The 13446-nt window shown below is 65.1% G+C and overlaps 1 protein-coding gene across 2 annotated transcripts; it reads left to right on the top strand.

Moving 5' to 3' along the window:
* The first annotated feature begins 226 nt into the window (after window positions 1-226).
* Window positions 227-5500, top strand: CBX2 (chromobox 2). Of its 2 annotated transcripts, XM_080678668.1 has the most exons (6): window positions 227-338; window positions 436-479; window positions 1441-1506; window positions 3419-3524; window positions 3709-3804; window positions 4049-5500. In XM_080678668.1, exons 1-6 carry the CDS (start codon window positions 267-269, stop codon window positions 5294-5296), a joined length of 1632 nt encoding a protein of 543 aa, XP_080534794.1. In that variant the 5' UTR covers window positions 227-266; the 3' UTR covers window positions 5297-5500. The 2 variants fall into 2 exon arrangements, with proteins under 2 accessions (XP_080534794.1, XP_080534795.1); XM_080678669.1 differs by lacking the exon at window positions 3709-3804.
* Window positions 5501-13446: the final 7946 nt, after the last annotated feature.

Raw genomic sequence — 13446 nt, 5'->3', positions numbered from 1 at the left:
CCCCAGCCGCGGGCACGAGGCCGAGCTCGCCGCGAACAATGCGCGCCCCGCCCGCGCCCCGCCCTCGCGCGCTCATTGGCCGGCGCCGGATTGGCCGGCCCGCGGGGCGGGGCGAGGCGCCGTGGGGGGGCGCGGCGGCGCTGCGCGTGCGCGGGGCGGGCCCTTCGTGGGCGGGGGCGGTGCTTTGTGTGCGGCGGCGGGCGCGCGGCGGAGCGGCGGTGCGGGAGCGGCGGGCGCCGCGGTGGGGGACGCGCGGGCGCGGCAGCATGGAGGAGCTGAGCAGCGTGGGCGAGCAGGTCTTCGCCGCCGAGTGCATCCTGAGCAAGCGGCTCCGCAAGGTGCGTGCGGCCCGGCCGGCCCTGCTCGGCCCGCGCCCCCCACCCTCCCTCCCGCGCGCCCGCCCGCCCGCTCACGCGCCCCTTTCTCCCTCTGCAGGGCAAGCTGGAGTACCTGGTCAAGTGGCGCGGCTGGTCTTCCAAGTGAGTCCCCAACAATGCGAGGCCGCCTTCCCGCCCGGGCCCCTCGGCCCCCGGGGAGAGGGAGGACCCTCGGCGCCACGGAGTTGGCGGGGAGGGGGGGAGGGTCTGCGCGGGAAGTTCGCGGGGTCCCGCGGGCTCCTCCAGCCTGCGTGGAGGGGGCGCCCCGGCTGCAAGGGGTAGCCCTTTGTTTACAAACCCGGAGTGCGCGGAGCTGGCGGCTTCCCCTCGGGTCGCGGCCCAGCCCCGCTCCCTGCGCCCCCGGCCGCCTTTCCCGGAGCCCGGCCCGCTTCCTCCTGCGCCGCGCGGGCCTCCCGCGCCCATTTGTTGCTTGCGCCCCCTGCCCGCCTCCGCCTCCCCGTGGACGTGAGCCCCCCTCCTCCTGTCCGTATCCCCGCTGTAACCTGAGCTGCCTATTGATGAATAGGGCTTCCTTTTTTTTTTTTTTATGGAAGGGAGGGGACTTGGCATTCCCTGCGGGGGCTCTGTTTACAGTCGCTCGCGCAGACCCATTTCCCCTTTATCCCCGGACCCCACGTTTCTTCGCTTGCCTCTCCCGGTGCCTGGCCCGCGCCTGCTTGGGCGCCAGCCACGTTGTTTTTAATCTTTGGGCTGCGCCTCCCGCCCCCCGCCTCTGGACAACCTTCCCTCCCCTCTCGGGCTGCGGGCCAGGGTTTGGGGGCTTCCTCCGCCGACTTCCCTTTCACCAGCATTTGTTTTCCTCCCAGTGGGGAGACCCAGTCCTCTGGGGGCGGGTGTTCCTTGCGGGGGGGGGCGGTTTGAAGTAGCAGTTTCCCCTGGAGCTTAAAGGTAAGGTCCTTCCTCCGAACCCCAGTTTCCAGGAGCGCCCCCTGGACACGAGTGGGACCTTTCTTGGGGTCCTCCGGGACTCTGCCGGCCGCAGGGGTTGGCTGCTTTCTGAAGTGGCTGCTGTGTTACTAGGACCTGCTCTCTGCTTTTCCAGGCACAACAGCTGGGAGCCGGAGGAGAACATCCTGGACCCGCGGCTGCTCCTGGCCTTCCAGAAGAAGTGAGGAGTGACGGCCGTGGGGGACTGCGGGGGGCGGGGCGGGGGTGCAGGGGGCGGGGCCTGCCACACAGGCATCCTGGGCGACGCTGGCCCTCCAGGGGTCCCGCAGCAGCTGTCACGGGCTCCCTGCCGCCATCCCCCTTGGCTAGCTGTAAAGGTGGAGCCACTTTCCGCCGGCCAGTGCTGTGTCCGCCCCTGCGGAGCCCAGCCGAGTCAGGGCTGCCCTTACGCTGCTGAGAGCCAGTCTTGCCGGAAGGAACTGTCTCCATTCCTTCAGGAAAAGTTTTGCCTTTTCTGTTAGGAAATTTGCAAACAGGGCTGGTGAAGGCCAGGACGGCGGGCTTGCCGTAGCAGTACAGACCCGGCCTCCCCACCCTGCACGAGGGTGCCATTGAGCAGGAGGCAGCCCAGAGGGGGAGCAGAGCGCCCAACGCCCGGGGCTGCCTTCGGGCCTGCGCTGGTGTGTCTGCCCAGAACGTCCCTTTTTCTCGGGGCTGCAGAACACACTGTACCGAGTGCGTGGTACTGAGCGGGCGCTCGCCGCAGCCCCCTGGCCAGTCCAGTCTGAATTTGCTTCTGTGGCTCTAGGTGCCGTTCCTATGTTTAGGGAGGAGCCTCGGGTTAGAGAGGCCTTGAGATGCTGAGGGGAGGGGTGGTGAGAGGCAGGCGATGGGTGGGCCACCCCCACCCGGCAGGAGAGTCCAGAGGTGCTGTCGGGAGCGCACTGGACAGGGAAGGTGTGGGCACTGGGCGGGGGGCGGGGGGGGGCCCTGTCTGTCGATGGAGGCAGATCACTTAGCTGCTCAACAGCTGTCCCTGCTGGGGTGGGGAGGAGGAACAGGTGAGCGGAGGCCTGCCCGCCTGCCTTTGGGAAGCCGTAACTCAGGTCCCAGAGCCGAGAGGGAGTGTCCACAGACCAGAGAGCCTGCGGCCCCGGCTGTACTCCTTGTAGTTCAGCAGGAGGAGCCGGCTCGGCGGGCAGGGTCCCTAAGAGGCCGGAGAGGTAAAGCGGGGTGGTCTGGGCTACATCCTGGAACGGCGGGTGCTCTTCCTCCCGGAAATGGGCGGGGGGGGGGTCCCACTGGAGGCCGGGAGCTCGCGGTTACCTAGGAGACCGTCGGGCTGCCTCGGAGTGCCCACTCGTCTGGTGGTGCTCGCTGGATTCTGGAAGGGTCACCGGCCAGGCCCCAGTGAGGTGCTGTCGGCCCGTTTCAATTACTGGGAAACCCCTCCAGGTAGAGCCTCTTCCCGGAGGTGGGGGGAGCCTGAAACCCAAGTTCTCTCTCGAGGGGCTCGGAGGCATCTCGTCGCCGTGGCCCTGAGTTGGGGGGTGGGGGGGACTGGTTGAAGGTGTCCCGCAGCTTGGAGCTCGGCCTCTGTGGAATCCAGGAACCGTTGGTCTTAGGGGAACCAGGCGGGACTGCACCAGGGCCCTGGCCCTGGGGAGACAGAGTGCGGAGCCAGACCAGAGCCGTGGCTCTCTGCTCCTCGGACCTGGAGGTTTTGTGCGGGGGGTTGGAGGTGGGGGCACTGGGGGCAGGTCCTCACTCGGCCTGGACTCCCGTTTGAAATGAGGGGATTGGACCCTGTGACCTCGACGGCTCCTCGTGGCATTCTAGAACTCCCCGGAACATCCCGCCTGCAGAAAGGCCTGGGGCAGGCGTGTGGTAAGGGGAGTCGGAGAGACCAAACCTGTTCGCGTGCCAGATTCTCTTGGCGCTCTTTGACTTGGCCTTGCCCGACGCCGGTGAAGTGGAGGGGCGTGCAAACGTCACGGGTGCTGCACGGGGCTGGGCCGGACCCCCCCACCCCCACCCCGTGACACTGATGAGCCGCCGTGGCTGGGGTGTTGGAAGCCGTGGGGTTCCGTGTGGCGGGCGGTTCTGTGACCCTGATGGGTGCTTCTCTTCAGGGAACAGGAGAAGGAGGTTCAGAACCGGAAGAAAGGCAAGCGGCCCCGGGGCAGGCCGCGGAAGCTCACGGTGATGTCGTCCTGCGGCCGGCACGCCAAGCTCAAGGTGGGTGCCCAGGCCTGCTCTCTGCTCGCCTCCCGCTGGGGTGGGGCAGTGGGGGTGTCCCTGGCCGCCTGCCGCCTTCCGGCCTCTGCGTTGGGTCGCAGCGAGCTCAGCCTCCTGAGCTGAGGTTCTTTTTCCATTGGTTCCTATTTCTATTTATTTTTTCTTTTTTTCCATTGATTTTTAGAGAAAGTGGAAGGGAGGAGGGGAGACAGAGAGAGACGCATCGATTGGTTGCCTCCTGCACAGGCCCGACGGGGGCCAGGGATCGAGTCACAACCAGGTACAGGCCCTTGACCAGAATCGAACCCAGGGCCCTTCGGTCCTTAGGCCAACGCTCTGTCCACTGAGCCAGGCCAGCCAGCGCCTTTTTCCTGCTTTTAACTCGTTCCCCCCGCCGATCCCCTCTAGTCTGGAAGCGACAGGAGGTGCTGGCTTCAGCGTGTCTGAGACCCCTGGGGGAGAGAGTGTGTTCTGGACCCCGGGACCAGGCCACAAAGGGTGACACCTCCCCTGGGTCTCTGCAGGAACCGGACACCTCCTCCAAGTGCAAGTCCAGCAGCTCCTCCTCGTCCTCCACGTCCTCCTCCTCTTCCTCTGATGAAGAGGGGGACAGCGACCTAGACGCCAAGAGGGGCCCCCGCGGCCGGGAGACCCACCCAGTGCCTCAGAAGAAGGCTCAGATCCTGGTGGCCAAGCCCGAGCTGAAGGACCCCATCCGGAAGAAGCGGGGCCGCAAGCCCCTGCCCCCGGAGCAGAAGGCAGCCCGGAGGCCCGTGAACCTGGCCAGGGTGCTGAAGACGGCCAGGAAGGACCTGGGGGCGCCGGCCAGCAAGCTGCCCCCTCCGCTCAGCGCCCCCGTGGCCGGCCTGGCGGCCCTGAAGGCCCACGCCAAGGAGGCCTGCGGCGGCCCCAGCAGCCTGGCCACCCCCGAGAGCCTGGCCAGCCTGATGAAGGGCATGGCCGGCAGCCCCAGCCGCGGCGGCATCAGCTGGCAGAGCTCCATCGTGCACTACATGAACCGCATAAGCCAGAGCCAGGCCCAGGCCGCCAGCCGGCTGGACCTCAAGGTGAGGACGCAGAAGGGCGAGCTGGGGTTCAGTCCCCCAGGAAGCAAACTCCCAAAGGCCCCCAGCAGTGGGGCGATGGAGCCAAAAGGGGGGGCCCCCCACGCCCACGGTGGCAGCAAGGTCCCTGCCGGTTGCCTGGGCCCTCAGCCTGCGCCCACCCAGGAGCTGAGCCTCCAGGTCTTGGACTTACAGAGCGTCAAGAACGGCATGCCGGGGGTGGGCATGGTTGCCCGCCACGCCACAGCCGCCAAGGGTGTCCCTGCCACTGTGTCCGGCACTGGGAAGGGTGCCGGGGCTGGCCCCACCGGGGGCAACGGGGCCGGCATGCTGACCGACAGCAGCAAGAGTGAGAAGCTGGCCCCCCGGGGGGCCGCTCTGCCCGCCCCTGCGGGGAAGAGGGACTGCGGCAAGGGCAGTGCGGCCCCCGGAGGGCAGGAGGGGCCTGGGGCCCTGGGCAAAGCGGCCGCGCTGTCCGAGATGAGCACCGGCGAGGAGAACAGCAGCTCCGACTCGGACCCAGACTCGGCCTCGCCGCCCGGCGCCAAGCAAAACCTGTCGGTGTCGGTGCAGACCAGCCAGGACTGGAAGCCCACCCGCAGCCTCATCGAGCACGTCTTTGTCACCGACGTCACCGCCAACCTCATCACGGTCACCGTGAAGGAGTCCCCCACCAGCGTGGGCTTCTTCAACCTGCGGCACTACTGAGCCCGTGGCCGCCGCCGCCCGCCGCCCCGGCCTCCGGTTTGGCTCCAGTCGGTGACCCACACCCCAGGCCACTCCAGGGCAGGCAGACGGGCCGGTCGCACCTCGATGCCTTGCTGGGGCCTGGCCGCCCCGTTCCTACCTCGGCCTTCGCTTCCCTTTGGCCTCAGGAAGTCTGGGCACCACCTGCAGCTCGAGCCAAATCTCGGAACGGCCCTCCTGGCTGTGGTGACGGCTCCCGGTTCCCAGGGGCACCGTTGTTCCAGGAGGGAACTTCTGGGCCAGCGTGGCTGTTGGGGACGGGGGCAGGGCCTGGAGGACCACGCCAGGGCAGGCAGACCAAGATGGGGTGGGGGGCGCAGGGGCCTTGCTGTCAGAAACACCCCTCCCCCCCCCCCCCCCCCCCCCAGAACTGTGCCTGAGCTGTTAGAGGTGAGGGGACTTCATTTTCTTTCACTGTCCTCTCCTGAGAGCTGAGGGCTGTGGCCTTGATGTGAAGGCCAGGTCTTGGAGGGGGGTGTGAGGTGGGGGAGGCAGGGACCCTAGAGGCTGGTTTGGTGCCGTCTAACCGGGGGCGGCTGCACTGGGCAAGTCCCTGAGCTGCTGCACCCGAAGAGCCAGCCTCTGGGTTTCGGGGGGCAGGAGGAGAGGGTGTCGCTTCTGCTGCCTGCCTTCCTGGCATCTGTGCCAGGACCACCCAGTCCTCACCTCAGCCGCACAGACGGCCCAGGCCCGCTGGCTGTGCGGGAGCCTCGCCATCATCCCGCCCATGGAGAGGCCCACCATCCCTGACAATCCCCCCACCTTTGGGGGCTCCGTGTCCTTCCCAGCGGAGACGCTGTCTGCCTGCCTGTGCGTTGGGGAAGTGGGACACAATCAGAGTGACCCGCCAGGCGGAGGCCCGGGGGGCTGCCCTGGGGAGCTGCCCTGTGTGGGCTCCCACCCGCCATGCAATTGCTGTCCTGGGCGCGGGAGAGAGGTCAGCCAGCTGGGGCATCACTGGGTCTGTAATGCCAAAAAAAGCGGTCTTTGGGGGACTCTGGTTTTTATTTCAGTGATTGGTTAAGTCAGACAGCAGGGTGGAGCCGACTGCAGGTGAGAGGCGGGGGGCCTCACACAGGTGCTTTCCCGGGGAGGCAGGCCTGCCACACCTCCGCCCCCCCTTCCAGCCCCCGCCCTCCATGCCCAATAGGAAACGGGGCTTCTTTGTAGCCAAATCTGCTTGAACCGTGTGCCTTTGGGGACAGCCTGTGTCCAGGACCCCATTGAGGGGTCTCCACAGGAAGCTGGGGCTCCGACACGGCAGCCCCGCCGGCTGCTGCGGGAATGGTGCCGCCTTGGCAGCGGAGGGCGAGGAGTCCCCGACCACCAGGCTGAAACCGGAAAGTGGGCAGTAAAGGGAGTCTTGCCCCCTGCACGCCCAGGCAGGGGAGGAAGCGGTCCCAGCATAGACTGGGCCTCTGGCTCCCGCCTCCCCTCCTGTCCCCTGGGTGTGATCCCAGGGGTTCCTCCCCCGCAGAGGAGCTGACGGCTCCAAGTTCTGCAGCTGCTCCGCCTGGTCCCACTGCCTTAGAGGCTGCAGAGCCAGGCCAGCCGCCACCCGTGCTCTGCGCCTGTGGGCGCCTGCAGCCCCAGCAGCCGGCTCTCCAGACCCGACGCGGTGCCTTTGTGTTTACCAGCTATTTCAATCCCAAAGTTTGAATCTGTAAACGCCTTGCTCCCAGCCACTTTGCCTTGCTGGGTGGTGTGTGTGTGTGTGTGTGTCTGGGTGCTGTGACTCCAAGCAGTGTGTGTGTGTGTGTGTCTGGGTGCTGTGACTCCAAGCAGTGTGTGTGTGTGTGTGTGTGTGTGTGTGTGTGTGTGTGTGTGTCTGGGTGCTGTGACTCCAAGCAGAGAGAGTGTGTGTGTGTGTGTGTGTGTGTGTGTGTGTGTGAGTGGGCCCAGGGGTGACCACCTTTGCTGGAGCTGGGCCAGGTGCTCCGAGCTGGTCGCCATGTTTACCCATTAATAAAAGTCGTCCCGTTTTATTTGCTGCTATGTGTGTGTGTGTGCGTGCACCTAGGCATCGGTCACACGTCCAACGTGAGATCTCCTCGTTCCGCGGGGGCTCCTGCCGCGCAGAAAGCAGTGCACGTTGAATGGGTGTTTCCGTCCTGTCCCGTCTTTGCTTCTGTGAGTGGGTGGGAAGGAGTAGCCGGCCTGCCCTCCTCCGGGGGGGCGTGGCATATTTTTATACGTATATTTTTGGTACCAAAAAGAATGCTCCTGTTTTGGTTACACTCGAAACTCGGACCTGACTTTGGAGGGCTTGGGCCTCGCTAGAGGTTTCACTGGTGGGGGGGGAAGACTTTGGGGAAAGGCCAGCGCTATGGGCCAGTGCCAATCACTGGCTTGATTTGTGTTTTTTAATTAAAAGAAAAAGCCAAATGATTTGTGTGTACCACTTTTAATTGCTTTACGTGTGGCTGTTTGCTTTCTTGAAAGAGAACAAAAGCGGGTATGTTACTTCCCTGGGAAACCTAGGTCTTTGTTGAAACAGGACAGCAGCCCAGCCCCCAAGTTCAAACAGGACCAACCAGTGAAAGGAAATGCCTCGCCCAGGAAGCCCACCAGGGTTTGGAGGGCGGGGTGAGAGCCAGGGAGAGGTAGTGCCTAGATGGCCAGATGTTTGCTCACATGCATCTACAAATTCTGTGCATTTCCTAGTATTTTTGGAAAACTAACACTAGCAATAGGTTGCAGGGTTTTTTGTTTTTTTTTAGACGGATGTTCATTTATTTTGCAGGGGGAAAGACATTAGCCAGTGTGTCAGACCTTTGCCTTTTCACTTAGTATATCAATAAAAAAAAAATTTTTTTTTCACTTAGTATCCTGTTTGTCGTGAGCGGTGCCTGGAAACACCATTGTCTTCACTTTCCCCTTCTTGAGGCAAAAATCCTCCAACAGGACTGAAATAGGAGGAGGGGGATCCGGGGCTCGGGAAGACGCGGCTACCTTTCTGGCATGCAGAAAAGGATTTTTTTTCTAAGCAAAGGTGGGGGGTTCGATTTTAGAAGTGAGTCCCTGCACCAGCGTTTCACAGAGAGAGCGGTTTGGCGTCCCAGGGCACGTGGAGCACCACGGGGTCCCCGGGGTGAGGGTTGCTACCGGCGTCCGACGCTGTGATGATGCTCCATAAACTCACTCTGAGACCCCTCCCAGCAACAGCCCCACTTCTCCCCTCCCCCCCAGCATCCAAAGATGCTGCCATGGGGAAGCCGCCCCAGCCCTCGAACCCACCACATGTGGTAACACTTTAAAGGGACACAGCTATAAAATTCCGGGGGAGTTGCTGCGAAGCCCGCGAGGCCTGACCCAGGCTCCCGACGGAGGGTTTGCTTCCTAGAGAACCTTCCCCGGTCCCTTCAAGTCCGCAGCCCCCTCGGCGTGCGCTGATTCACACATCCCTGCCTCCGGGGAGAACTAGCGCCCTTGGAAGCGAAGAGGAGCCGGGCCTGCCAGTTGGCGCCCCTGGTTTGGCGCAGAGGCCTGGATGCTTTGGTGCAGGGGTTTCCCAGGCCGCTAGAAGGGCAACCCCAGCCCGCGCATTTGAAATCAGATTCTGCCCAGGAGGCTGCTGGCTTGCTTTCTTTTGTTCCGCCTCCTGAGGCTGGAGCAGGTTTGTGTTGGGGGAGGTGGGCTGGGGACCACCCTAGCGTCCTGTCCTGGGGTGTGGCTGAGTTGACGGCCTACTCCACCGCCTTCCCAGAAGAAGGCGCTGGGGTCGCCAAGGGGCCCCACCTGGCCTGAGGGCTGGGCCCGGAGCCCCCAGATCCGAAGGCGCCTGGCATGACCCGCACATCCGCACATCCAGGCTCCAAGACGGGGATCCGGCGGCTGGACACCGCGTTCCCTCCCTCCTCGCGCTCGGAGACCTGGCTGCAGAGGGGGCGCGCGCCGTGTCCACTTGGGTGGGGGAGCGGAGGCGGTCCCTGCTCCTTTCGCCACCCAGGGAGGCAGGGGCCGCCCCGGGAGAGGGGGCTAAGACCGTCGCCTCTAGAGGGCGCGCGCGTCCTGCCAAGTGGAGGCCGCCGGCGCGTTGGGCGCGCGGGGCAAGTTCCCAACTCGCGGCTCTGAGCCACCCGCGGGAAGCGGACTGCACGGCCCGCGCCCCGACCGCCCGAGCGCGCCGCCAGCTGCCCCTGTTTTCGAAGTCTCGGCCCCCTTCCCGGTGTCCAGGCCCCGAGGCTGGCGCCGCTGTGGAGCACCGACCAGCCTGCGCCTCTCCGTCTCGCACTCCAGCCCCGTCCAAGGCGCCCTCTGGGCGGGGGAACTTCTCGGTGAGAAGGAGAAATCGGGGTGCGAGCCCCCAAAGTGCTGGGCAGGACTGCGGGCCGTGGGGTCTTCCTCTGCACAGCACAGGGCCTCGATGGGGACCCGAGCATCCCAGGAACAGAAAATCGGAAAAGCCATCAACATTCCAGTTCCGCCGGTGTGGGCCGGGCCGGCCCCGCGCTGGTGGCGGCTGCCCGAGCCGACCCTGCCCTCGGGGCGCAGGGGAGCGTCGGGCGGGCGGGAGGCGGCTCCGCGGCGGGGTCTCCACACCCGGGCGCGTTCCTGGAGAATCCGCCCAGGGGACGAAACCCGAGTTAGGAGCCCCCGGTCCAAGCGAAGGCCGGTGGTGGCCACCCAGCCGGGGAAGGGGACAGAGGGGCGCCCACTGCGCCGCCCCAACACCCGGCACCCACGCGGGAGGGAGTTCTGGCGGAGCAGCAGGGCCGTGGCTTGGGGGTGACCGCCCGCTGCGACCTTCCCGGAGCCGCCCACTCCACTCCCGCCCACTGACTGCCCCGCGGGCGCGGCCGGCACAGCCGAAGGGCACTCACTCCCCGCTCCGCGCCCCGCAGTCCGCAGCCCGCCGCTCCCTGCCTCCCGGGCCCTCCCACGCAGGTCCCAGAACTGGGGCAGGAGGTGAGGAGAGCTCCCGACACGCTGGCCGAGAGCAGGAGGTCAGAGGAGACACGCCCCTCCCGTCGCGCTCGGCCAGGGCTCCTGGATCCGCGCTTGTTCTCGGGGCGCCGTCTGCGGGGCTCGGGGTGGATTGGGTTCCATGCGACGGCCACTTTGGGGATCCTGAGAGCGGCTGTCCTAGGCGGGTTTCACCACCCCGCCCCCACTGCGGCCAGGAAGGCCCAGAACCCCCACCCCCACCCTGCGATCCGGTCCCTCCCGGTGCCGCCCCCCAAGAAGGCCGGGACGGAGAGGCTGTGGGGGCTCGCGGGGAGCGCGCGGCAGCTCCGGGTTCACTAATCACATCAGTTCGCTCTGCGCCGCTTGGAGCAGCCAGTTGCCTAGCAATACCCGCGAATTCAATTCCTCAATCAATAGGCGAGAGGCCTGCATTTCGGGGAGAGCAGTCGAGGCTGGGAGGACGGGGGGCAGGTTCCAGGACAGGACTGGGAGCAGGCGGGAGCGCCCCGGAGCAGGTGGGAGCGCCCCGGAGCAGGCGGGAGCGCCCCAGAGCACGGCGGAAGGGAACTCAGGCCTGGGGGGGGGCGGCAACATGGGGTCTGGGGGTGGAAGTCGGTGGAGGAGACCCGACACAGGAAAGGGGGACAGGGACGCAGAGGTCACGCAGACCCTCCCGGGGTCCCCAAGTTCTGCTGGGTCCCAGAGAAGTGCACTAGGCAGGCGAGGGAAGCAGAGACCTCCTCCTCCCGCTCCCTCCCAAGCCCACCTCTCTCTTCCCCCTTGTTGGAGTCCCCAGTTGGGGAAGGGCCTTTGGAGTGGGATCCCCCTGGGCTGCTGGGGGCGAGAGGGGGGGCAGGGGGGAGGGCTGAGAGAGGAGGGGAGGGGGTCCGGGTGCGTCCGCTCCAGGGGGTGGGGGGAGGGGAGAGAGGAATAAAGCGGAGACATCTCTATTTACAAAGTATATATTTAAACACGTAAAAAGCGGTATTGGATACAGACAGACACTCACGACCGCAGAAGGTAGGTACCGAAGCTCCACTCTTGAGCTGAGGCGGAGGTCCATCCAAGATTTGCACGAACCTTAGAATTCCATAAACCCGACCCGCACCAGTCCCGGGCGGTTGCAGGCCACCAGCCACCAGCCACCAGCCACCAGCCACCAGCCACGTGCCGTGCCCTGCCTGCCCCGTCCCCAGGTCAGCGTTGCCAGAGCAAGCGAAGGAGACACACGGCCACGGACAGACGGAGGGACAAAGGCGCGGGGGCAGAGCCAGGCTAGGCTGGGGAGGTGGGAGGAAGAGCGCAGGCAGCCGGAAGGGAGGAGGGAGGGGGGAGGGCGGCCAGGCGGCAGCCAGGTAAAGACACGTGTCCCCGAGTTACTGTCCACTCGGGTACAGACAGGGCCCTCCGGTGAAGTCTCATCTGAAAATAGATACACTCGGTCCACGCACGGCGCTGCTTATACAAAGTCTAAAATACCAGTTTACAAACGTGAGCAGATAAAAATCCCCATCCTAGGGGCTTCTTTATAGGCGCAATTGAATATCCAAAAACAAACAAAATCATGTCATACATTGTTTCCCTCTTTTTTCACCCCCCCCCCTCTCTCTAAAGGCGAGAAAGTCTGGAGGAGAGAGAGGCTGAGGCGCAGGAGGTGGCAATACCCCAGTGCGGAGGGCCACGAGGCTGGGGTTCCCGCCCTGTCCCCCCAACGAGAAGCTCCCCCTCAGCCCCGGCTCCCCGGCCTCGCTCGCCCCGAGTCTGTGCTTCCTCCAGCGCGCGGGGCGGGCGGGCGGGGCGGGCAGGGGGGGGGGCGCCCCTCCCTCGATGAGCGCTGAAAAGTTGGGTCTCCGCTGGCCCTTTAAGGGCGGGGGAGGCGCGGAGGCCGCAGGATCAGTCTTTGAAGGGAGAGAGGGGACAGATTTGTGCTTTTGAGTCGCGTGGGGCTCGCGTTCTGCGTCCTTGGAGCGCATCGTGGTCACGAGCCGGCCGGGGCGGGGGCGCCCGGGACCTGCCGCCACGCACGGCCTCCCCCGCCGCGGCCGTCTCTTCCCCAGCTCCCGCTCCTCCCTCCCCTTCGGCGGAGTTTGAATGTTGAGGACACCGCGAACCGAAAAGGACTATAAATTAGAGCTTTTGCTTTTGAGAAGGCGGGGAGGTAAAAGCTGACGTTCTGATGCGCATTTCTTGGATGGAACCCTCGCCTCGCCCCTCCTTCCCGGGGCCCCGCCGCCGCGATGGGAGTCCTGCCCGGCGCCCAGCCAGGGCCCAGCCCCGCCACCGCACCCGCAGCCAGGCCAAGGCCGGGGCCGTGGCGCGAAGCCGCGCTCCAGCCGCGCCTCCTTCCCTCCGTGGGTCCGTAGGGTGGGCCCGTCTGGCCGTGCGTCTGTCCGTCCCAGAGCTGGCGGATCGCCCTCCGCGAGGGAGGCGAGTCCAGCTCTTCCTGGGAACTGGGGGGGCCCGGCTCTGCTCCCGAGAAGCTAGCAGACGCGAAAGGGAAAGTCCAACCCCAAACCCTGTGCTGGTGAAACTGTCTCCAGCTCTGGGCACTGACGCGCCATCCGCCCCGTTTGTCCTGGCATTTCGGGAATGTAAACAGATTCGCTGGGTTTCTGTTCTCTCTGTGGAGTAAGGAAAGGAAGGGAGGGAACCGGGCAGTTTTATCCGCATGACACACACATACACACGATCCGATCTGCGTGAATAACACACACATCCCCCGTAAAGTGCATTTCCTGGTGTGGTCCTGGGGGGACGTCAGCTGCTCCCCACCCACCCGCGACTTTTCACCTTCGAAATCACACATAAAAAAAAGTGATTCACGTTAATACTCCCCCCGCCCCCCACTTCTTAATCTAAAAAAAAAAAAAAAAAAATTGGAAACACAGACTGACCCCACCCCCTATTTTCTGATTGGGGAGCCAATCTTTTGCTGGCCTGGCTGGCCAATGGGGAGAGAGAGAAAATCTGGGTCCTGCCTTGGTTCCAGGGGTCTGCCATGGGGCTGTGGGAAAAGGGAGGAGGGGGGAGGAGGGCCAGCTGAGTCCCTCCAGACACCACCAGAGGCCCAGTACCCAGGTCCCCAACCTCCCTAGTCCCCTGGGCAGCTGAGGGTCCCCTCCTGCCCCAGGCAGCCTGTCTGCCCCAGCTAACCCACACTGAGCCTGTCTCTCTCTCCTTGTTAAATAAAACAACTTCGAGAG

The sequence above is a fragment of the Plecotus auritus genome (assembly GCF_963455305.1).
Source record: "Plecotus auritus genome assembly, chromosome: 7".
Taxonomy (NCBI): domain Eukaryota; kingdom Metazoa; phylum Chordata; class Mammalia; order Chiroptera; family Vespertilionidae; genus Plecotus; species Plecotus auritus.
Note: the sequence above shows the minus strand (reverse complement) of the source record. Positions and strands in the feature narration are given on the sequence as shown.

Excerpts from the sequence above, each read along its gene's own strand:
- CBX2 (XM_080678668.1), top strand. The coding sequence starts at position 267 with ATGGAGGAGCTGAGCAGCGTGGGCGAGCAGGTCTTCGCCGCCGAGTGC. Across the intron at positions 1,507-3,418 it reads CTCCTGGCCTTCCAGAAGAA|GGAACAGGAGAAGGAGGTTC; the intron begins GTGAGGAGTGAC and ends GCTTCTCTTCAG. Across the intron at positions 3,525-3,708 it reads GCCGGCACGCCAAGCTCAAG|AGAAAGTGGAAGGGAGGAGG; the intron begins GTGGGTGCCCAG and ends ATTGATTTTTAG.